The following is a 24,370-nucleotide window of genomic DNA, read 5'->3' on the forward strand; positions in this document are numbered from 1 at the left end:
AAGGAATTCATTTCAGTTATGCCACAGACTCCGAGAAGTGTCACATTTATTCCAAGAGTTATTTTGTTACTTAGCAGTTTAAGTGTTTTGACCAGTGAAAAGTTAACAACAAAACGAAAAAAGCTGAGCATAGCATGATTTAAAGAGTGCCAATTTGTAACCCAGGGGATAGGTATTTGCATACTAATTGTAATGTTCCTGCTGTCACATTACCCTCAGCTTGAAGATCAGTCAGAAAAAGAAATTCAGCATCATCTGTGACAGACAGTGGAAAGAAAAATGCCAGTGAAGTGAGTTGCGGTTTAAAGCTATTTTTAATCTCAGAAGATGTACAAATGAAACACTTGAGCCTTCATTAGTCTCAATGTTTTGTTTCCTTCATTTATGATAAATATGCTAATTTTTGTCTTTCTTGCTGATTTATTTTTTTCCCCTTTCTCTATTGATTTCTTCTTCTTTTCTAAAATATGTCAACAATTCATGACTTGCTTTTGCAGTTAATTCTTTATATTTGCCAAGATAAAGAAAGGTTATGCAGGGGAGAAAAAAAGTGAGTTTTTTTTTTTTTTATGTGAAGCTTTTCAAAATTATTAAGTGTTAGAGTTTGAGACAAAAGATACATATGATCCTTTTTTTTAAGATTTTTTTTATTATGTTATGTTAATCACCATACATTACATCATTAGTTTTTGATGTAGTGTTCCATGATTCACTGTTTGCATATAACACCCAGTGCTCCATTCAGTACATGCCCTCTTTAATACCCATCACCAGGCTAACCCATCCCCCCACCCCTTCCCCTCTAGAACCCTCAGTTTGTTTCTCAGAGTTCTAGTCTCTCATGGTTCGTCTCCCCCTCTGATTCCCCCCCTTCATTTCTCCTTGCAAAAATTACTCACTATTGCGATATTTATTAAGAAATTTGAAAACAGATATTAAATGCTGGGTAAGGAAGCAGCTATCATTTCCTGGGGCACATGGACCCCTTGCTTGAATTTCCCATTCTCCAGCACACTGCTAATTGAGTGTGAACAGCTAAGTTGTTGGATTCCACATTTCTTAATGCAGTACAACTGGTTCTAGCTGGCACAATTAGCAAGATCACTGGTAGCTTTCACGCAGTTCCCATCTGGCCTGGCTCTTCTCCGGACACATAATGGGACTGCTGGCCTTGATGGCGCTCGCTTAATGAAGGAAACAGAAAGGAAATCAGCCAAAACCCCATGAAACACTAAGTGCAATTTTGGCTCCAGATAGATGGTGAATTTTCATGGCAAATATGAAAAGTTACTCTGATTATGCCTCACAATTATACAGGAAATGCACACACAGTCACAGATGAGAAGAGTCAGACAAAACCTTTGTCAGAGTTACAACTAAAATCAAACTAAAAGAAAGAGAAAGAAATGATAGAGTGGTACATTATCCATTTACTTAAGGTAAAACATACCAAGTAAAATTTAACCAAATCAGTACATTTTTAAATCAGCCACCTTCTTTTTCCCCCCCAATTTGAATTCAGTAGTTTCTTTCTTAACATTTGTATAGTTGCATTTTTTAAAACATAAAACATATTTCTCACATCTGACATGAGAAATGTCCTATTTTCACTTGACAACGTATGAGATTTAAGAATCTCTCTTCTGAAAACTTTCTGTTGAGTACTTGATTACTGCAATTTAGCTATTATTTACAGGAAATATTTGTATGAAATGCAATAAACTCTATTACAGAAAAAGCATTTTCAAAGTATTTATTTTAAATGTTCCAAAACATGAGCAAAGTATGAGCATATGTGTGTTGCCTCATTCATCCTAGGAAGGATTGTAAGAAGAGTTTGGGTTATAAGGAGACACACCTGGGTTTGAATTCTAACTGTCCATTAGTACTTGCAAGATATTGCACCGGTCATTAGCATCTCTGAGGCTCCTTATCCACTGGTAATGTAGAATTAAAACAGACTGTCATTTACAAGACTAAATAAGGCAAAGTAGATGACATGCCTAGCACAGTGTGGTATAGATTGTGAACATTCAATGCATTGTTGAACATTTTGATGCTGGTAAAAATATTATTTCAGTTCATTCATATATAACAATAATTTACTCTTCCACAGAATTCTAAATATACAATCAACCCAGAATTTAAAAATTTAAACAGCAAATTAAGAACATTATTCCTTTAAATAGTTGCATCTTGCCTAGCTCCAGAAAAGGGAATACTGCATTTCCACTGACCTCCCATCATATTAGGTAGTCAAAATTGAACCTTTCAAGTCAAACTTGAAATTGGTTAGAAAATAGTGAGCCGAAAGTATCCCGGGATTTGTCACACACCAGCAGGGATATTTCTTCAGAGAGCTGAAAGGCAGATTTTCCTTTTATAATAATGAGGCATTTGGTGGGCCTTAAGTAATACTGGAATATCCAAGTATCTCTAATTCTATTACCTATAATATTCTCTATCCTTAGAAAATAATATTCTAGTATATCTCTCTAATTCAAAACATTAAAATTTTTCTTTTGTCCTTGGTTTTACACCATTCCTCAGACTTTGTTTTCTTCCTTTGTTTGTACAGTTTTCCTACATTAATGAAGGTAACAAGAATAGCTACCATTTATTTAAATACTTCCATTCCTCAAAGGCCCCTTTACATCTGATAAGGTTTTCACTGAATATTCCCTTTTGCTTTTGGCGTAAGCAAAATCTGGCTCTCCCTAAATGACATGACTAACCTTGATGCCTTCTAGAATGGATGTTATCCATTTTCTCCAATTTCATATCCCTCAGGGATGAGAGTGAGGACAGTGGTCTGTCGCTCCCCGGTGATGTTTTCACATCATGTCTCCTCTTCCTTCAACCATTAATTACACCCTTTGAAGCTAATGCAATTCAGTTCTCACTCTCAATAGCCTTCTTATCACTATCACCTGCCAGCATCTTGAAAGCCATTGATCTGCTTCCATTGAAGGTTTTTTAATACCTGCCACTATTTAGGGTTTGGTCATTCATTCATTATTTGATTATATGTTCAACAAACATTTTTGGACCAGAAATACTGTTCTTGGTAGTGGAAAATAACAGTATTTATTCCTATCATCAGAGACCTTACACAACAGGGAAATGTATGTTCATCCCTGAATGCTTTTTGCCTAGATTGTTTCTCAGGGGTTTTTGCTTTGTTTGGTTTTCTGTGTGGTTTTTTTGGTGGCTATTCCTCATTCAAGAGGGTTGTAGTGTGTGGCCAGGCTTGGGCTCACAATTCCTCACTGCCCTGTTCATTAACATATATTTCACTCGTACTAACTGGTTTGCTTTGCAATCTGAATACTCTATTAACCACCAAATACCAATCTTCAAATAGAGACAGTTATTTAAATGTCCGTTTGAATGAAAAACCACTATTTCAAAATGATTTCACAGAAAATCTTACATCCCTAAGATTTAGTAAATCAAGGGAGAAAGGAAAATCAGCTGTCCACCATCAGGGAAGAAAGTTTCAGACAGGAAATGTAAGTAATGGAAGAGAGTAAAATGAATCTCCAGTCACAGAGCCCCCTCTATGTACCCTCTATAAGGAGAACTATTATTATCTGAAAACACAATCACATCTGCAACAGCAGAAGGGAGCACAATCAATCCCAACACAAATAATAAAAACAGCAGCAAATTACAAGAAGTAATACAATATAAAAGCATAGAGATCGCTTCACATAGCACATTTAAGATCAATCACCTTGATATGCAAAGGTAAAATTTTATAAGAATGACTAAATATGAGACTCTATCTTATCATCATTTTAATAAAAAAATTTAAATTAGCTCATCCCTTTCCATAAGTAAGTCATTTGCACACAACAGCTACATAATCTAAGATTTTTTTTCTGGGTAGCAGATGCTTTCTATGGATGGGAGCTTATCTCGTCAGGATCTTAGTTTATTAAGGGGAATGATGCATGATATATTTGCATCTCAGAAACTTTATATCTTAAACCTGATTTACTATTTCTACATCACATCCCCAAAAGTATACCTTCTTCAGAAGACTTAAGTCTATAAATTTATGACTGCTTTGGAAAAGATATTACTCTGTCCTGACAGATTCCTAGATTTAAATAAATCATCCCAGAACTGGAAGCATACCAGTCTAAGGAGAAATAAAGGCTGATTCAGAGTGGGGCAAAGCCTTCTCAAAATACTATAAATAAACACTTTTAAGATCATCACATGTTAGAAATCCTTAATTGAAACTTTTTTTAAAACTTTTTTGAGGTACCTAATTATGACATGGATAATTTTATATGCTGTGAAAACTTAGAAAATAGTTCATTCATCACTATTGCTATCATGACAACTTTTTGGGAATAGACCAGAGTAATGCCACATAAATTAACAATCAATATATTTATAGTTGAGAAGAAATCCACTATACTTCATAGAACCATGAGCAATATCTCTCTTGTGCCTTTATTAGAATGTAAGAATTTGCAAATATTAATAACATTGTAAGCTAGATTAATAAATAATTGCTGATGTCAAATTATATCCCAGTCTATGTTGCTATTGCTGTGCAGTGTGGAAAACATTATACAATTTTTGTTGACCTTTTGCAGTTTGATTAATGGTGCAAAACTCTTTTAAATTATGTAATTCAACAAATACGCATAACTCAAATATTACTATAGGTCATAGAAGAAAAAGATCACATGCTATTGTCAAGCGTAGATGTTGTTTTTACAGGTCACCAACGACAGAAACAATGGTGTGGTCTGAAAATATGGACACACTTTTAACCAACCAAGGTAAGATCTGACTAAGTTTAAAAATATAATGATTAAAAGTAAATCGTTAAATTCTGAAAGTTGTAGTTATTATAAAATATGAGTTTGATCAATATTTGAAGCATAAGATTCCCAACAGTCACACAAATCTAAATGGAATATAGGTCCCAAATCTCAACGGAATTAGGTTAGACCTAAAATACGACATGATTATAGCAATCCAAACATTAGCACAAAAAGAAAATCCCAAACAGGAACTAAGAAATTTGTCATTTTCTTAGACTCATTATCATTTGATGTATATATATTGGCTATTCTTATTACAAGTTGAAAGAAACATACAAATTATTGAAAAGTTGAAAATTTAAATAAATCACTTGTTTTGTCAGGTCTCAGAGGCTAAAAACAGTTTTAAGTATTTATTTCAACTGAAATTCTAATTTTTAGTGAAAACAAAAACATATTTAAATGTATTAATATGTACATGTGTAGATATGTATTTATATTATTTAATATTGGCTCAATAAGGTAATTTGATTTTCAATAAATAAAATACCCCATAATTTGATTCAAAGTAGTCATTTGGAACTTCTGTTTCTGTTATAGACAATTCTGTTTTGCAGCAGTTTTATTTCAGTTGTATCTCATACAGGAAAAAAAATGGCTCTACAGAGACCTGTATTAAAATATGTTTAATAATTAATATTGCTGGTACTAATCAAATGGAATTTCTACTTTAAATTTGTAAAATAAATATCAGAAGATTAGAAAAGTTTAAAACATAATAAAGTTGGGGGAATTCTTCATAGCTGTTTATTCATATGAAAAATTAGATTGAATTAGACAAAATTATTCTGATTTTATGATTCTTAAATAATTAATTCCTAAAGCATAGACATAAAATAATCCACATCACTCCTAGAATCCAACTAAGGACATATACTAAAGACATCAAAGACATGGAATTGCATTTTTGTAAGTTTTGAATGGCATGTTTCTTTTTTACTTAAGTGTATAACCAGTGGGACAGATCAGGTTTACTAGAAGCCTCGAGAAAGTATCTCTGCAGGTGGTGAGTTGGCTGGCTGGAGTATGGGAGTTCTAGGGGACAGCACCACAGAACAGAGGCATGGAAGATGTTGAGCTGAAGGCAAATGCTTTCATCTGCATATCTGCTGAGATTTTCTATTTCATGCCCACATAAAGTAGAAGAGTTGTAGATTCATTTGAGCAGATGTTTGGTTTTTGCCTTTTATAATACCAGAGAAATAGCTTGGAAATAGAAAATGGTTTTTAATGTTTTAAACAGCTAAATGACTCACCAAATTATCTGTTTTGTCAACTTGGGGATATGTCTTGCAGGTACTGTGCATTGGCTCTCATGTAAGTTTCAACACCTAGTGTTTATTCCATTTGTCAGCCCCTGTTAAGCCTAACCAGTAGCCATTCCATTCTGTAGAGAGTGCCCTCAGAGAATATCATTTTAATTGCATGTAACATATTATTCCAAAGTCACATAACATCTTTTGATCATTCAAATTGTATGTAGAGAATAGAAGCGTATTTCAATAAAATAGTGTGTCCAAGACAGAGATAACTAGCTCATTTTAGCTGTTTATTCTGTTTCATTGTGTCCCGAACTGAGTGTTGGGAGAGGGAGAAAAGACAATAGTTATTATCTCCGAGTAGTCCTTCATTAAAATTGCAGGATGTGAGAAAATAATAAGTTTCATCTCTAACTTCCCATCTCTCAGGGATACATTTAGGTAATCCTCAGTGGGAGGAAGCCTCATATGCCTTAATGACACATATATAAAATATTGCCAGACAGGAATCTATAACTTATGGTAGAATAATGGTATTCTTTCAATACCATTAAAGTATACTTTATCCTCTCTATAAAATAGATTTTAGCATAAATTCTGTTTTGAACCCTCAAATTCATCATTGTTCAGACAAAACTCATGGACATTTTAATTGAATGTTACTAAGAAGATTTTTATAACCTAAATTTGTGTCACAGAAGCTTCTTGGATGTATTTTTAAATGCAATAAATGTGCAGTTAATTGAATTTTTTATAGTGCTCACATATTAACGACATCCACATTCTCCAATATTTCTACTGAGAATTTTAATTGGTACCTGATAACCTTTTGCAATGACTTGTTATTTCAACTGTATTTCGAATAATAAAAAAATATTAAATCTATTTTTAATTTCCCAATGTTTTTAGATGCTTTTATCTTGCTCCCTGAAGCCTTTTCTATTTTCTCTCCCTGAAATCACTTTGCTTCCCACCTGCAGCAACCTGCAAATAGCTGATTTTGGTCCCTTTTCCATAAACTTTCTCTTACATTTTCTTTTCCACTAGTTTATTTTCCCTTTCCCCTGATTCTCCACAAGCTCTTTCGTCCCTACTTTGGCACTAGAAGGATCAGATCTCTAAGTATGCAGTCAGGGAAGAGCTGCTTTGAGCAAATGCAAAGGGTTCCTCGTGGCAGATGGAAGAGAAAGTCACCAATGTTTTGGAAGGCAAATCCCTCCTGAGGCAAAAGTGCTGATGTACATTTTCCTGCTCAGAGAGATCCACAGTCTCATTTATAAACAGATACTGACCTCAGGCAGGTACAATCTGTGAAACCAAATAATACGAACTCAAGGTACTACCTTAGTCCATTCAGCTGTGGGGATGTGAAATTGACCTTTCTAACCTGCTATCTAACTAGAAGCACAATCCTTTTTTTTAAGATATATATATTTATTGCAGGCAACACTAACTATTTATGCTACCAATCCCCTCAAAATTACACTATTTTAAAAATTCCTGATGTTAAGCTTAAATTTTCATTAGTCAAACAAAGACTGATATATTTTTCTTTCTCAATTCTCCCCAATACCTTTTGTGTTATAAAAATAATTAGATAACCAAATCTTTTTTTTTTTTTTTGTCCTTTTTTGTTGGTTTGATTTTCTTTTTTTATTTAAATCCAATTAGCCAACCCTACTCATCCCTAACTCATTTAGCAAGAATTACCTTCTTCAGTGAGCTCTAGATATACTAAAGAAGAATATTTCAGGGCACATTTTGATGAGGAAAATAAAGAAAGGAACAATCTTAATCTCAAATAGGAATAATACACATGTAAATTTGGCTGAAAGTTGGGGCGCCTGGGTGGCTCAGTCGTTAAGCGTCTGCCTTCGGCTCAGGTCATGATCCCAGGGTCCTGGGATCGAGCCCCCAATCGGGCTCCCTGCTCAGCGGGAAGCCTGCTTCTCCCTCTCCCACTCCCCCTGCTTGTGTTCCCTCTCTCGCTGTGTCTCCCTCTGTCAAATAAATAAATAAAACCTTAAAAAAAAAATTGGCTGAAAGTCAAGTAATGGGGAGAAGTGGGACCTATGGGAATCACAGGCTGCAAGCGCTACCTGTTGTTATTAAATTTAAAAGAAATAACATACTAATTGAGGCAAAGTAAACAAGCCTGCAAGTAAGTGGCCTAAAGTTTCTGGAGAAACGCATGCTCAGGAGAATACCTGGGAGCAGGAGAAAAATACCATGCACAGGCTAAGTAAGAGCAGGTACCATGAGGGAGAATGGGGACATCAATGTTTTACTTAAGGCAACACTGGGGAAAAGCTCATTCATTTGCTTTATTGACTTAAAATTGCCTAATACCACATAAAGCGAAGAAACACCAAGTCACACCAAATATCTTGCTGGTTACTTTCTTGGTTTAGAGATTTGAATTGGCCAATATATTCACTCAAGATTAACAAATGCCAGTCCTTCCTTCTTTGCCTTGAGCCCAAACCCACACAATCTAACTCCTCAGCATCAAATTGTTTCCTCACCAACTCATAGCAACAAAGATATTCTTACTCTGAAGTTAGTATAACATAATTACTTGATTTGGGTTTAGTTTATTAAGTGTAGAAAACTAAGCCCATGGATTTCCCATGAAGTAACTGCCATCAAGACTTTCCTCTAAACACAACTCCTTGATGTTTCAGATCTAGAAAGAAAAAGTACAGGTTAATGTGTTAATGGACCTAATTGGAGAAATAGAGACAAGAATATCTTATGTTTATGATTACTGATCCAAAATAAGGTTTCTAAACCTAAAACCAAAAACATATAACTATATAGAGAGGGATGATAAATATTTACACTGAATACTCAGTGAATGCTTATATATATATATATATATATATATATATATCATTATATATATAGCAATTTTATTTGACAGAGAGGGAACACAAGCAGGGGGAGTGGGAGAGGGAGAAGCAGGCTTCCCGCAGAGCAGGGAGCCTGATGCGGGGCTCCATCCCACTACCCTGGGACCATGACCTGAGCTGAAGGCAGATGCTTAATGACTGAGCCACCCAGGTGCCCCAGTAAATGCTTTATTATACAATGTATTCATTTTGGTTATTTATACTGCACTGTATGATATACAAAAGTTTTTCTTTTATATTTAATAGCTGGTTTGGATGCTTTTCGAACATTTCTAAAATCAGAGTTTAGTGAAGAAAATGTTGAGTTCTGGCTTGCCTGTGAAGACTTCAAAAAAACAGAAAGTGCAGAAAAAATTGCTTCTAAAGCCAAGATGATTTATTCTGAATTCATTGAAGCTGATGCCCCTAAAGAGGTGAGTAAAATATTCCAGGATAGTGAATATTCATCTCCTAGCAAATTTGCTCCCAATTATAAGACACTTAATCCATCTAAAGGGAAATTAAATTGTCGCTATGTATTCAAATAGAAATGTCTGTAAACTCCAATAGAAGTGCCTTAAGATGATCCTATTTTTTATTGACTCAACAAATCTTTTCAACACCTACTAAGTGCCAGATATGACCAATATTTTTGTTTCCTTAGCACAACATGCAGACTCTTGAAAAATAGTGTCCGTTATCTTAGATTAAATCACTCTAAAATTTACCCTATAGAAATGTTACTTAAATGTGTTCTTGCATTTCAAGTTCACTTTTGTTTTCCCTTTTATAAATCATGGTGGTCAAGATGGAATAGAATTCTAGAATAGAATAATTTATTTAAAAATTAAGGATAATATGTGGGGGGAAATAGGACTACTAACCAACAGCATGAATTCTTCATTTTTAATATTTTGGATGTCCACATTATGGCATGTAATGTCTTAACTTTCCAAAGAAAGAGTTTGCTTACCTTTATTTCTTTGAGGGTAAAAATAGCCAAAGGTGTGAGACAATGTTTCAGGTAATCAGGATCCGCCTATGTTGCTTTAAGATCAGGAAAGGAGAAAGGGCCTTAGAAAGAAACCTGGAATGACTGATAATAGTCCACCCCCCCAAAAAAAGGGTTCAATGTGTGTAACAATTCATTTATATTTGATTTCATTTCCAGAACCAAAACCATGATCATCTCCATATACCCTTTACTATTAAAAGTTTGAGCAATTTATAATTTAAAACGATTTCAGCCATGAGAGATTGTGGACTCTGAAAAACAAACTGAGGGTTTTAGAGGGGAGGGGCTGGGGGGATGGGTTAGCCCGGTGATGGATATCAAGGAGGGCACGTATTGCATGGAGCACTGGGTGTTATACATACACAGTGAATCATGGAACACCACATCAAAAACTAATGATGTAATGTATGGTGACTAACATAACATAATAAAATAAAATTTAAAAATAAATAAATAAATAAAATGATTTCAGCTCCTCACTGAATATATCATATAAGCAAAGAATTTTAATGCATAAGTAATAAACAGAAAGCTACATTGAATTACTAGTACCAAACATAAACTACTAGTACAAGTCATCTTTCCTACAGAGGCAAAACACCAATTTCCTCCTAGGGGATAGTTATCATATTTTCTGATCCAAAATTAGGATTCATGGTGTGAGAAGGGTTATTACACTTATGGGGGTAAAGAACAGAATAGGTGAAATGAAAACACTTTTAGAAAATCCAGGACATAAAGTGGCTGTATTAATAGTTCAAGTTTTAATTGGACATTACTTACTACAGCATACATTGGCTAGTATAAATTTACACACATATGAGCTACTAAAGCATAGCCTGGAATTCATGGGGGGACAGTGAAGAGGGTGAAGAATTTTAACTGCTGTGGAGCTATTTCAACATTCATTTCCCAGTCACCGTCTAAGAATCAATAAATAATTCTGGAAAATTGAAAATATAGTATATGAGATTTGTCAAGTTGATTAATGTGTCATTCCCTAAAAGGGCTTGAAATCAGCTCTAAAGATATCCTATTTATTGTGATATTGATTTGAAAGCCAGATTTTTTTCTTCTTTATGAATTCAGCTAATTAACAGTGATTGTTTTAGAATAGCATTCTCAAACATTTTGCATGAGAAGTATTCTAATAAGAAATGTCATCTTTTAATTATAGCTGAATTCAATCTTACAATATATAATAAATTATCAATTTTGACAAATTAGTTTTGTTTACTTTCCTAATCTTTTCTTCTAAAATAAATTTATATGGTAATAATTTAAATAAATAGCACAGTTAACCATATAAAACTTGTATGACTTTTTATACTTTGTCCATCTAATTAATTTGACTAAATAAAATATAATTAAGTTTATGGCTGCTTTTCAAGTAATAATTATATTTTCTCCTTGAAGTATCTAAAAATGTTATCATCAAATATGACAAAATTCACTGAAAACAAAAAACTATATAGATATACATTTGAAAGTCATTATCTTTCTTATTATTTGCCATTAGTTGTTTCCAGTTCAACGGATTACTAAATTTCACTTCCCAAATTACTAAAGGGCATTTGCCTTTTATATTATGTATCAGTTACAGTTTTCAAGGTATTTCTCTGTTGTCCATTGGTTGTATGTTAAATATAATACAACTGTGAGTATGTTGACTCATTAAACTGATTTTTTGAGTGCCTGCCCCCACAATGAAGTCACAAAGCAGGAGAGACTGACATGTAATAAAACCAGTCAAATACACAATAAACAATATAATAATAAAGCCACATTTAAAGTTCATTATTAGCACACTGGAAAAGTGATTAAATCTGGAGAGTTAAGGGACGCATTTTCAGGGTGATTCACACATGAAAAACGTATGTCATGAAAAGAGTAATATCAAGACGCAAATGAAGAAAGAATATTTCAGACTGAGGGCACAGTGATATAACATGGAGGCACAAAGCTGCCTAGTGTTTCCTGAAAATTACAAACATTTTGATATTGCTAATGAGAAGTGGGGGATGAGGTTGGATAGGCAGTAGTAAAGATAAAAAAGGGTGGGAAGTATTCTAGATTTATCTAGTAGGCAGACTTAATAAGACAAGGTCATATCTTTGATATGGAAGCTGGAAAACATGATTTTCACAAGTAAAAAAATTAATCCAAGAATGAGATTTATATGAGAATATTCTCTATTTTTCCATATTCAATTATAGTTGTATAAGTGACTCATAAAGAATCAAAATTACAACTAATTTTCTTGATAGAAAATCCTAAAGTAAAGAACAATGGCAAAGTCATGCTATGTAGAGGTCTATTAACTCATATTTATTTTCTTTTCAATTTCTCATGTCTCTATTTCCTCATCTATAAAATTGCTAATATAACTTAATTTTTAATTGATGCAATTAGACAATTTATAATTAGACTATACTAAATTTCCTAAACAATCCCTTTTTATAAGTTGACATTACTAATGGTTCTCCGTTTCCTGTTCTAACAGGCAAAGACAGCACACTGAACAAAACAACAAAAATTGAACTTTTAGGTCTCAATGAGAAATGATAATAATTGTAACTAGACTTTATGCCCTCTCCCTTACAGGATTATCTTTTCTCTGGTTTCTACACTAATAGAGAGTTAGTGTGATATGGTAGATAATTGGAAATTTAGAGATACCTAGACCTAAATTCAAATGCTGTAGTAATCTTGTGGTAAGCTGTTTTATCTCTCTGAGCCTCAGTTTCCCTCTAATAATTTATCTAAAAAGCAAGCACATAACACACAGGACACATGAGAATGATGAATGAGATCACATGTCTGTGGTTTATATCATGCAGAACAGCTTTTAGGAAATTGTAATCCTTTTTGTTTTTTTTAAACAAGTCACTATAAGGGCTATAGTTTCAACCTGAAAACAACCACTATAAAAAACGTTAGCAAAGCACTAGTTTCAGATAAAAAGAGCTATTCATTGAATGGACTATACCTAGGTAGTTTCAGAAGAAAATACTGAGGGAAAAAAAAAGTATATATATAGCCAGGTATTTTAACTAAGTGATTTGAAAAAGAAAATTATTAGACAAGCCATATTTTTTCTTTTTATTTTTTTTAATTTTTTAAAATATTTTATTTATCAGCAAAAGAGAGAGATAGAACACAAGCAGAGGGAGCAGCAGGATGAGGGAGAAGCAGGCTACCTGCTGAGCAAGGAGCCTGATGTGGGGCTCAATCCCAGGACCCTGGGATCATGACCTGAGCCGAAGGCAGACGCTTAACGACTGAGCCCCCCCCAGGCATGCCGACAAGCAATATTTTTTAAAGTGCCTCTACTTTGCACACAATAGGAACCTATAAGTGTAAAAGAAATTCATAAACTTTTATTTATTCGTCCTTCAATTTGGACCACTCATTTCATAATATTTGGAATTTTAAGAAAATAATATTACTTGGTTTCAACAGAATGGAACTCTTCAAACACTTCAAATAATATTTTCATATTACTGAAAACACTGACAGATTTTAAATATTCATGTTTTATTTATATCATTTATCTATATTATATTTCTGTCATTCTTTTTATTGAAAAGGAAATTACTCAGGATGGAAAATATGTGATTAGAGAGAAAAATGTTTATGTTTGTGTTGATTGTCATTCTGAGATAGTAGAAAATGTTCCAAATCATACAACAGTGTAATGTTTAAAATTATATAAATTCAACTGCATATTATCACACTGGCAGTTTTTTAAGTCAAAGAATATTAGTATGAAATATTTAATTCTTAAATGTATTTATTAAATGGGGCACCTGGGTGGCTCAGTCAGTTAAGCATCTGCCATCTGCTCAGGTCATGATCCCAGGGTCCTGGGATGGAGTCCAACATTGCTGTCATTTGGCTCCCTGCTCAGCAGGAAGTCTGCTTCTCCCTCTTCTTTTGCCTCTCCCCCCAGGCTTGTGCGTGCTCTATGTACTCAAATAGGTAAATAAAATCTTTAAAAATAAAATAAAATAAAAAAGTATTTATTAAATGTGAAGACACCATAACTCATAAAACAAAGAAGAAACTATAGTCATAGAGGAGAAGGTATCTTAATGGGTGTGTGCAGGACACTTTTTAAAATATCTATGTCTGTTTTTTTGCTTTTATTTTTAAGTCAGTATAATGTTATTTATTGACATATTTTATTTCACATCAGCAAATGCTTATTCTGTGCCTACTATTCACCTCCTTATAAGATAAAGTACCTCTGTGAAAGGGCAGCTCAGTTTAGGCAGGAGAACAGATTAAAAAAACACTGAAGTATAATGCAATATGTTGTGTGAACTAGGCAGCTTGATAAGGAAATGCAAGAAAGTAAAATAGGTTGAAACTATGGTTTGGCTCGAAAGAAACTTTGAAGCTAGTTGGGTTAAAAAAAATGAAATTTATGGAACTAAGGAAAAAGAGCAAAACAACAAATGATTAAGTGCAAAAAAAAAAAATTTACAGAGGAAACTTTGCATTATACCTAGAAGGATATAATGATTGGATAGTAGTGAGACAAGATATTGAGATAAGGTCTTTATTTTAAATAAGGTTAGCTTTAAATGGAATCTCAAGGAAAGGAAATAGATATATGAATTATTGGTAGAAAGAGGCCCATGAAAATGGGCATTTGGAAGCATGTCTTGATATTACTCTCCTGCCAATTTTGTATTCTCCATCTTAGATTCAAATGTTTTCTTTGCATTTTTAATGCCACTTTCCCAACATGTGGATGTTTTTATCCGACCCCACAAATTGCTGCTTATCAACAGTGTCCCCCAACTCTAGTATCATCTCCAGATATAATGAGTTTGCTTATTTATTAATTTCCTAACTTTTGGTTCACTGATCACGAAGTGTCTAGTATATGCCAGGAAGTATGCTGGTGCAGATAAGAAAAAACACAGAGTCCCTGGGTGGGTAAAGCTAACCATTTTGAGGGGAAGACTCCAGTTAAAAAGTAATCCAATAAACTTTCATGAGAGTCATGGTAGGGAACACAGGTGATGTGTAGCATGCAACAGGAAAATCCAATTCTAGGGGGATGAGAAAATGTATCTCAAAAGAAGTAATTTGTGAGCTTTGACCGGAAATGGGAGTATAGAGGGAATTAGACATAATGGGAGAGAAGGATAGGAAAGGAAGACAAAGAGGAAGTCAAGTAAAGGACCAGCCAGTGCCTAGGAGGCTAGTCCCGTAGTGAAGGAAGCCTAGCACGGTATGTCTCAGAGGGGAAACTGAGGCAACTGCACTTCCTGGATCCCAATAATTTCCTCCTCCTTATTTATTTCATCTTAAAATAAAGGGCCTCTGAAAACGTAAGAGAGAGAGAGAGGAGAAAAAGGAGGAGATCAAGGAGGACGAGAAGGGGTAGGAGGAAGGGAGGTAAAGGAAGGAAAACAGAGTTAAAGAAACTGTAAGTGACATCTCTGCACGATGCTTTTACGTGGACTATCTCATCTGATCATCATGACCACTGTCTTGGGGAGGTATTGCAATCATCCACATTGCACAGGGGAAAATGAAACTGAGCCCTAGAGAAAAAATAATGAGTCCTGCATTCATAAAGATACAACGGGTCATGAGAGGAGAGACCCACAGCCCATGCTCTCAGGTTTCAAATTCCTTTCTCCAGATCTACTATTTATTTTAAATGTTTGTAATATAGCCTGGGAACCTTGATGTTTATGCTAAAGGCAAAAGCACAAAATTATCTTAGCACATAGAGTCTATCTTCCTTTCTATCAAAAGCTTTATTTCTCTTCTCACATTCTCTTTGTATAACTTCTTAAACCACGAAGTTTAGATTCAACTATGGCATTAAGAGGGGAAAGAGTTGCAGGAGTACTTCTTCTAAATAATCTGCAGTAGCATTTTCGCCCTCTGAAAAACTGGGGGCTGCATTTTAACTTGAAAAGAAAACACTCAGGTGTTTTTTGAACTTCTGTGGGTCTCTGTGCTACTGAAATTAATCTTGGATTAGCATGTTTGGGCTGGTAAATGAAACCAGTCGATCGGACTCCTTCTCAGCTATTCCAGATAGCTTTTGCTCACATACATCTATTTTTAGCAATCCATATACATTATCCATCTACATTATGTACATCTATTTTTGTCAACTTATGTGATTGCATGTGTTATAATTTCTTCTGTTTCTTTTGCCCAATTTGAGATGTTAAAACTACCCCCCAACAAGTGTCACTGATTTCTGTCTCTAAAACCAGTAAGAGCAAAAGGATGAAGTCCTGTGCAGGGATGGATTCCTTCAAGATGTTACAGACTTTGCCATTCTCAATTTTAATAGCCACCCTTGAGAAGATATTTCAGGATATTCGTTTTCCTTTAATGATGCCAAAAATGAAGTAATACAAGAGGTGTTGGTGGTGATTAAATAGAATTATGCAACCAAAAACATGATTATAGGCGGCTTTAATTTGAATAGTAATTTTTAAGTTTTGTTGTGAATGAGGTCTAAGAGGCTGCCTGCTCCATTTTAGCAAGGTGTTTTACATATGCATGCACACAACGTGTGCATAATGACAGTCTCTTGCTCCACTATACGTTCTAGATGAGGAAAATGCTATCTAATTTGAATGCGAGAACACAATTGAAAACGTTTCATTCAAATTATGTAAAAATATAGAAAGCAGAGTGGAGGGTCACGGGAAAACCAGCAGGTACCCTTTAAAATGTATTCTTCCTGATAAAATAATTTGTTGGAAACCAAAAGGATTTAAAACTGCTGGTGAAGTAAAGAGGAATTTGACTGCCATACCTTGTAGTTAACAATATCCCATGAGTATTAAAATATTCTGGGTCTTTAGAATAAAATTGTTTTTAAACAACTACCCCAAACATCATTCGGAAGGCAGTCATTTTAATGCAATGGATTGCTGTCAATGTTACCTGTGTCAAGGTCTTTTCAAAACTGACAGAATTTAAAAGCCTCTAGATGGTTGTGATGACATCTCCACTGTCAGAGATTCGATAAGAATCACAATTCTTTTCTGAGCCTGACAGTGCAGTGGGCTCAGATATCCAAGATAATTCATAATCTTTTGAAAAAATAAGCAAAGGAAATACTATATTTCTCAGAATCCTTGAAACTAAAGTGTGTATCCATACAAATAAAATGCAAGTAGCTATCATATTAGTAAGTAATGTAACTCTGTTTATTTCATTAACCGATACACTGTTCAGCCCAGGCTCTGGACCTAAGAGTTTGACCACTCAGTGAAGTCTAAGCTTCCCTGTAACTCCCAAGACTCAACATCATACCACTGGAAAGGTTGCATATTTAGAAGGTCACTTCCTGATGAGATCTTAACCTTTGGTCTACTCCAAGCTCAACATCTCTTGTCTTACTTTTTGAGATAGAAATTTATCCATGTATCTTCTGGTAGAATCCAGCCAAAAATCATAGTTGAGATTTACGCAAAGTTGAAGATGTAGCTCACAGACATGGCCCCAGGAGTGATTCTTTTAAAGATATCTAACTATCTCTCTACATATATTAGGTCTAACATTTTCACTTTTTTTCCAGTTACTGAAATTTCAAGGGATTTGAGAAGAAAAGAGAAGACACTTTTGATAGCCTAATTCTAATACCTCACCCAAATTGACTTCTCAGTGGGCATTTAACAAACTTGATCACTCTCTCTTAATTGAAATACTATCTTCAATTGATTCCTAGTACTTGATTTCCTCCTTCCTTACTGACTGCTATTTAGCAATTTCTTTTACTGTTGTGACTCATAACCCAACAGACACTATAATGAGGGAAAGCAATCCCCTTCATTTTCTGCCTACATTCATTCTCCCAGTGATTTTCTCTGGTCCCATATTTTTATTTTTTAATTTTTTTAAAGGTTGTATTTATTTATTTGAGAGAGAGAGAGAGAGCACGTATGAGTGGGGCAGGGTCGGGGGGAAAAGCAGGCTCCCTGCAGAGCAGGGGATCATGACCTGAGCCAAAGGAAGACTTATAACCAACTGAGCCACCCAGGTGCCCAAGGTCCCGTATTTTTAAAAGGGCAGCTCAAACTTAACAAATTCAAATATGAGTCCTGATTTTCTGTTCAAAACTTTCTTCTACCTGAGTCTCCCCATCTCAGTTAATGGCAGTTCTGTTCTTCTATTTGCTCTGGATAAATAATTGGTAGTCATCCTTGATTTTCTTCCACTTACGTCCCATGTCCAATCCATCAGCATTTTCTATCATCTCATTCTTCAGAATATTGCTAAAAGCCAGCCATTCCTCAAGATTTTGTCCCTCATCCTAGTGCACTATTCAATCACAAGTTCTACGCATTCTACTTTCTAGTATCTTTAAAATCTATGCACTTCCCATAATTCCCTGTGACATTTCACAGCCAAATTCACCATCACTGTCCACCTGAACTTTTGGTAAGGTTTTCTCATTTTTCTTCCTTTTATCCACACCTGCTATGATACCCATGGCATCCAGTGATAGGATTTTTTTTCAAACATGTGTTTACAATATGCCCTTACTAAAAATTCTTCCCATTGCTCTCAGGTTAAGTAAAAATTCCTTAACAAGAACTACACAAGGTCCCACATGACCTGGTACCTTGATTCCTTTCCAGGTTCTTGCCTTTCCTTCTCTCAAAACCCACTGGGCTTCTTTTGGTTTACCTGCCCATGTGCAAGTTCCATTCTTAATCTATCTCTTCATGATAATAATTCAAAGATCTGCTTAAGATCTCATTTCCTTCAGAAAGCCTATTTTTTCTTTTGGATTACTTTTCCAAAATCTGTCTTCTTGATTAATTTTGCACTTTAATCACCTTTGTATTTTTCACACAATCAGATCCTTCACACAATTCCTAAGCATCTACTCAATATGATATTTCAAATAAATAAATTCTAGGAATGACTACAAATAAAATGCCTACTTTCTCAGATATGTGTTAGTTTTTTTTCCCAGAAAAATGGGAATAATAATACTGTATATCATATAGTTGTGTATAGGTGACATAAAGTAACCATAGAAAGACAGTGTATCAGTACTAATAGTTAATAAATAATAACGATTATTATTTTCAGTTAAAATAATCATACCTAAATATCATTATGATTATTTTAGAGATAATACCAATGTTCAGATATTTAGCCAGGGAAGAAGACAGGGTAACCAATGGAAAAAAATCTAGGATGAGACTTGGGATAGAACTGAGAGAATGCATAGCTGCTTTGCTCATATTTGAGGGGCATGCAGAGAAAAAGGGAATTAGCAAAAGAAATAGGGAAAAGACAACAGATTAAAAACAAGTTAATTCCATGTCATGAACTATTAAATTCCCTTTGCAGTGACAAATCTTCCTTCTCTGATAATCAGATTGAGTAATTAATGCTAGCAGCAGCCTTTGTATCTAAATTTATTTAAGCAAGAAATCAAATTTCTTGATTTCTAAATCAAAATAATGTATAATGATAAGGAAATTATAGTGACTTTCCTTCTGTGGCCAAGGAAGGCTTCTCAGAGGATATTCAACTTAAGCTAAATGATAAAGGATAAGGAAAATCTGTACAGAATGAAACTGTGGGGGTGAAAGGGATTTTAGATGGTGAAAACAACATAAACAAGCTTTAGGTACAAGATTTGCTTTGGGAACAGAGAGTAGACTAGTTTTATATATACTGCTAAGGAAAGTAGAAGATTTTGAAACAACACATTGAAGTCTGAGTGCGAGGAAGCTCAAATGCCAAGGTAAGATATTTACAGTTTATGTTATAAAGAATGATGGATTTTCAGCTGAATATTCATATGCTGAAAGTGATATTTTGGTGAAATTGATATAGTTATACTTTCACATATGCAGAAGGGAAAGACATTGTAAGAAGAGATATCAAACTAGAGGTAAATTTCAGAATTTGGGATAGAGATTCCATTATAAAAGGCTGAACTGGAGAAATAGGAGTGAGAATGAAAAAAGCCATTGTGAAATTACAAAATAAAAGGCAAATGAGGGAAAAAATAAGGAGAGAGAGATCAGAGGAAAAAGAGGTGTCAAAGATGTTTCCTATGATTCGAGCTTGAAGAACTTGGAGAAAAATAATGACATTTATACAAACATGTGGGTGTGATGTTTTGTCACTGACATTAAGCTGAATTGCCAAGACACAGCCTCATAAGACTACAAATTATCTCCTGAGATTAGTATATCTGCTCATCACTCAGCTATCATGGCTGATGTTGGCAGTTCCTTGGTCGGAAAACAGACAAGTCAGAAAAATGAGAGGGATAAGTCAGAAATACAAGCATCATCTATTTTAATAAATAACATTGATTACCAGTACATGTTGAAATGGAATAGTTCCCTTTAAAATTTAAACATCATTTTTAACAAATATAGAAACGTTTTTTCACTTCATTTATGCAGTCTATATTTGTTGAGTCCTTACATGGCACAAGGCATAGAGAAGGAGGCACAAAATGTAAATATGGTCTAAGTAACACAAAATCCTTTGACAGATCCAAAAAGGAAAGAATCCATGAGTAAACTTCACAGGGTAAATATTACTTGAACGTAGCCTCAGGGCATCAAAGATGTGTGTGAAAGACTTGGTGAGAGGAGTGACTTTCAGGTAGACAAGGATGGTATGAAAAAGATGTTCATAGGTGGGAAAATACAAGGAACTTGAGGGGAAGTGTCTAGCTTGGTAAAAATACAGGGCACACATAGAGGAGAAAACAAAATGTGTAAGTTAGGACTCTGTTGTAAAGGCCATGAATGCCAAAATCAAGGCTTTGGACTTTTTAAATAGGAAATGGGGAGTTATTGCAGGTGTTCAGTTCTGATTAAAATAATAATAAGCCAAACCATGGACTAGGCACACACCAGCCCTGCTGTCAGTGAATACTCCCCCGATGAATGAATGCCTCAATGAGATAAATTGCTATATTTACTATTACGGGGGATACAAATTTAAGCAAATTGCAGATGATGCCACTTAGTAATTAATGGCACAGCTAAAGAAGAAAACAGGCAACATTTATTCTCATATCCCCACAACATAGGATAGGATTTATGAAACAGACTACCCTAGATGTTTAAAAAACTCTTCAAGGGCTTGACAACAACCACTATTCACTGATCCCCACTACAAGTCAGGCAGTATTCTAGGTCCATACCATGTCATCATGCCACTTCCCTCCTCAAAAACCCTTCAGGGTCTTCCTATTGCTTCTAGTAGAAAAATAAGAACTCCTTACACTGCACATAAGCCCTACAAGACTTGTAGGCAAATTTCATTACAGGAACTTTCTCACACTCTATATTCCAGCCATCCAGGCATAGTGGCTTTTCAGAACATAACGAATTCTTTCTTGCATCTTTGCATTTGTTGTTTTTTCTGCTAGAAATGTTTTCCCCCAGAGTCTTAGAGGACCAGCTTCTTCTCATCCTTCAAGTTTATTTCTAAAATAATGCTATTTATTTAGTTGTTGGTTATCATTTCCCAAGTATAGAAGGCATTTGGTACATAATAGATCATCATAAATATTTGTGGAATCCATGAATGCAAGGATCATTTTATTTTAATTCTTATAAAAACTCAGTCAGGAACTACCTAGCTTAATGATGAGGAAGGATTGCTCAGAAATATTAAACTAATTCAAGCCAGGTCACCAAGGTACTAAGGGTTAGAGCACAGGTTAGAAAATTATCCCAAAGTCTTTCCACTGCCCTCCACCATCTTCCTTTATAAAGAAGGAGAAATTGATTCCAGATTTTGAGGCCTTCAGAGAGTTGTAGCATTTGGCCTGGAACTTTGATGGAGGACGTAAGAGGATGATCAGAGAAATAAAGGTGCAGATGTGGGATCACTGAATAGCTGAAATCCCTTAAGAAGGAAAACATCTGTGAACAAAGAGTGGCCTTTTTCTGATTCTTTTCTAATTAAAAGTTTTTTCTTCTTCTCTTCTTCCTAGAATAATAATATTAAAATACTTTGATATTAAACTTATCTCATTTAGTCCTTGAAACACTTTAAGATAGATGCTATTACTCTTCTCTATTATACCGTGGAAATCAAAGATTAAAAGAAATTATAGAACTTGTTTCACCCATATGAATAGCAAGTAAATAGCTGAGGAAAAGCTTGATTATAGGTCTGCCTGTCTCTTTTAACCTCAATTCAATAAGTATGAATTGTCATTTATAGTCTTTCTTTTACCAGACCCCCAAATTATGGCATTTTTACAATTTCCCCATTTTGTCAAGAGACATTTTAATTCTCTTCAACAAATATTTATTGATTGCCTATTATGTGGCAGATACTCTGCTAAGTGCCAGAAAATAGAAGGATGAATAAGACGGATATAGCACCTGCTTTTCTTGATTTTTTAATTCTAAGATTCAAATCTCTTTTGCACTTCATGAATATTTTCAATTTAAATTAGACAACTTGGATGTGAAATTTTCTGCTTCGCAGAATATATCCTGGAATATGTATAGAGTTAGACAAGCATCTTCCCAAGGTTTGGGGCATTTTACAGATTTGCAGATGAATGGTGTGTTCCAATGTAATAGATCTCTCTTAGACCCTGATGAGGATATTCGTGTATGGTAGTGGTTTGGGGACAAGGATATACACACACACATGCACACACATATAGGTATATTCTGTGGAAGGCATGGGAGTCAGTGAAGAGGGGGATGTTATTTGGTTTATTTTGGCAAACAAAAAGAAATACAAATTAGAACAAAAAGCAATGTTGTGTGGGAAACAACATGGGGAAGTATGGGAGAATGGGAATGTGTTGGTAGAATCCAACCTACTGAATTCTAGTTTTTGTTCTGACTTTGGAAAATATACTATTGGTATTAGGGTTAAAGTACTAGAAAAAAAGGATTTATGGGAAAATAAATTTAAAATCATGAAATATCTTGTTTTTCACCTTTGCCATTTTTTTATAATCTCAAAATAAGGCTTTGCCTCTGTTTTCTGCCAATGCCAACCCTCTCTACCTAGGAAAAATAATTATTTTTTAAAGAAGTTATTTATTTATTTGAGAAAGAGAGGGAACACACGAGAGAGATAGAGATAGATAGAGCAAGGACCAGCGAGGGGAGGGGCAGAGGGAGAGGGAGAAGCAGGCTCCGCTCTGAGCAGGGAGCCCAATGTGGGACTTGATCTCAGGACCCTGGGATCATGACCTGAGCGAAAAGCAGACACTTAACCTACTGAGCCACCCAGGTTAATTTTTAGTCTCTGGTAGGTCTCTTCACATCCAGCATGCCTTAGTTTGCTGTTGGCTGCTTCCCCAAATGAGCATCTTTTTACTGTCCTCCCATTAAAAATATGAAAAGATCACACAAAGAAAAAAGAAAAGAAAAGAAAAGAAAAATAATTAAACCAAATATGTGTTCTACATTCCAGGAAAAAAATGTATGACTTTTTCTGCTGTTGTGCATCAGATTGACTTTGTGTTTAGAAAAAAAATTCAAATAATATGTGTATCTACCAACTGTATAAACCATGTATTCCTTGACTAAACTAATGTAATGATATGCAAACTTATTTCCACAGATCAACATTGACTTCAGTACCAGGGACCTCATCTCAAAGAATATTGCTGAACCAACTCTCAAATGTTTTGATGAGGCTCAGAAGTTAATCTATAGTCTTATGGCCGAGGATTCTTTTCCTCGATTTCTAAAGTCAGAGAGTTATAAGAAACTGGTGAATAGCAAACAGGTTGGAAATCATAAGAAATGGCTCCCTTTTTTGTAAGAAGGTAAATGATAAACTAATAATCAGGTTGTAATTTGGGGAAAAACAAGTGACAGAAGAAATCAACTTTTAATCACTATACTCAAGGCTAAAATGTTTTAAATATACAAAAACAATATAATTTTTTTTAAGGTTTAGAAAACATTTTTTTTACTCCAGCAGAAGAATACTTTTTTTATATATATGAAGTTTGAATTTTTAAGTCTTTTGTTTAGAATTATTCCTTTTATCTTTTTAAGAGAATTTTGAGCATATATATATTATATATATAATATATATTTTTCTTATTTTTTTATTTTATTTTATTATGTTAATCACCATACTTTACATCATTAGTTTTGATGTAGTGTTCCATGATTCATTGTTTGCATATAACACCCAGTGCTCCATTCAATACGTGCCCTCTTTACAAATCACCAGGCTAACCCATCCCCCCACCCCCCTCCCCTCTAGAACCCTCAGTTTGTTTCTCAGAGTCCATAGTTTATCAAGTACTTAGAAATCTCCTACTGGGAGAGTACAAGGGAGTTCATAGAGATGTAATACACTCTTAAATCGTAAGTGGATATTCTC

General features: G+C 34.5%; 1 protein-coding gene across 1 annotated transcript; it reads left to right on the plus strand.

Moving 5' to 3' along the window:
* The first annotated feature begins 279 nt into the window (after nucleotides 1-279).
* On the plus strand, nucleotides 280-23,797 carry RGS21 (regulator of G protein signaling 21). Its single transcript, XM_032422109.1, has 4 exons — nucleotides 280-290; nucleotides 4,726-4,802; nucleotides 9,265-9,431; nucleotides 23,594-23,797. Exons 1-4 carry the CDS (start codon nucleotides 280-282, stop codon nucleotides 23,795-23,797), a joined length of 459 nt encoding a protein of 152 aa, XP_032278000.1.
* The last annotated feature ends 573 nt before the right edge of the window (nucleotides 23,798-24,370 follow it).

Source organism: Phoca vitulina, unplaced genomic scaffold (assembly GCF_004348235.1).
Source record: "Phoca vitulina isolate PV1807 unplaced genomic scaffold, GSC_HSeal_1.0 scaffold26, whole genome shotgun sequence".
NCBI classification, from domain to species: Eukaryota; Metazoa; Chordata; class Mammalia; order Carnivora; family Phocidae; genus Phoca; species Phoca vitulina.

What these genes read in the sequence shown, in the direction of transcription:
- RGS21 (XM_032422109.1), top strand. An exon ending in CACACTTTTAACCAACCAAG is followed by an intron (nt 4,803 to 9,264) that starts GTAAGATCTGAC and finishes TATATTTAATAG; the next exon opens with CTGGTTTGGATGCTTTTCGA. An exon ending in AAGCTGATGCCCCTAAAGAG is followed by an intron (nt 9,432 to 23,593) that starts GTGAGTAAAATA and finishes TTATTTCCACAG; the next exon opens with ATCAACATTGACTTCAGTAC.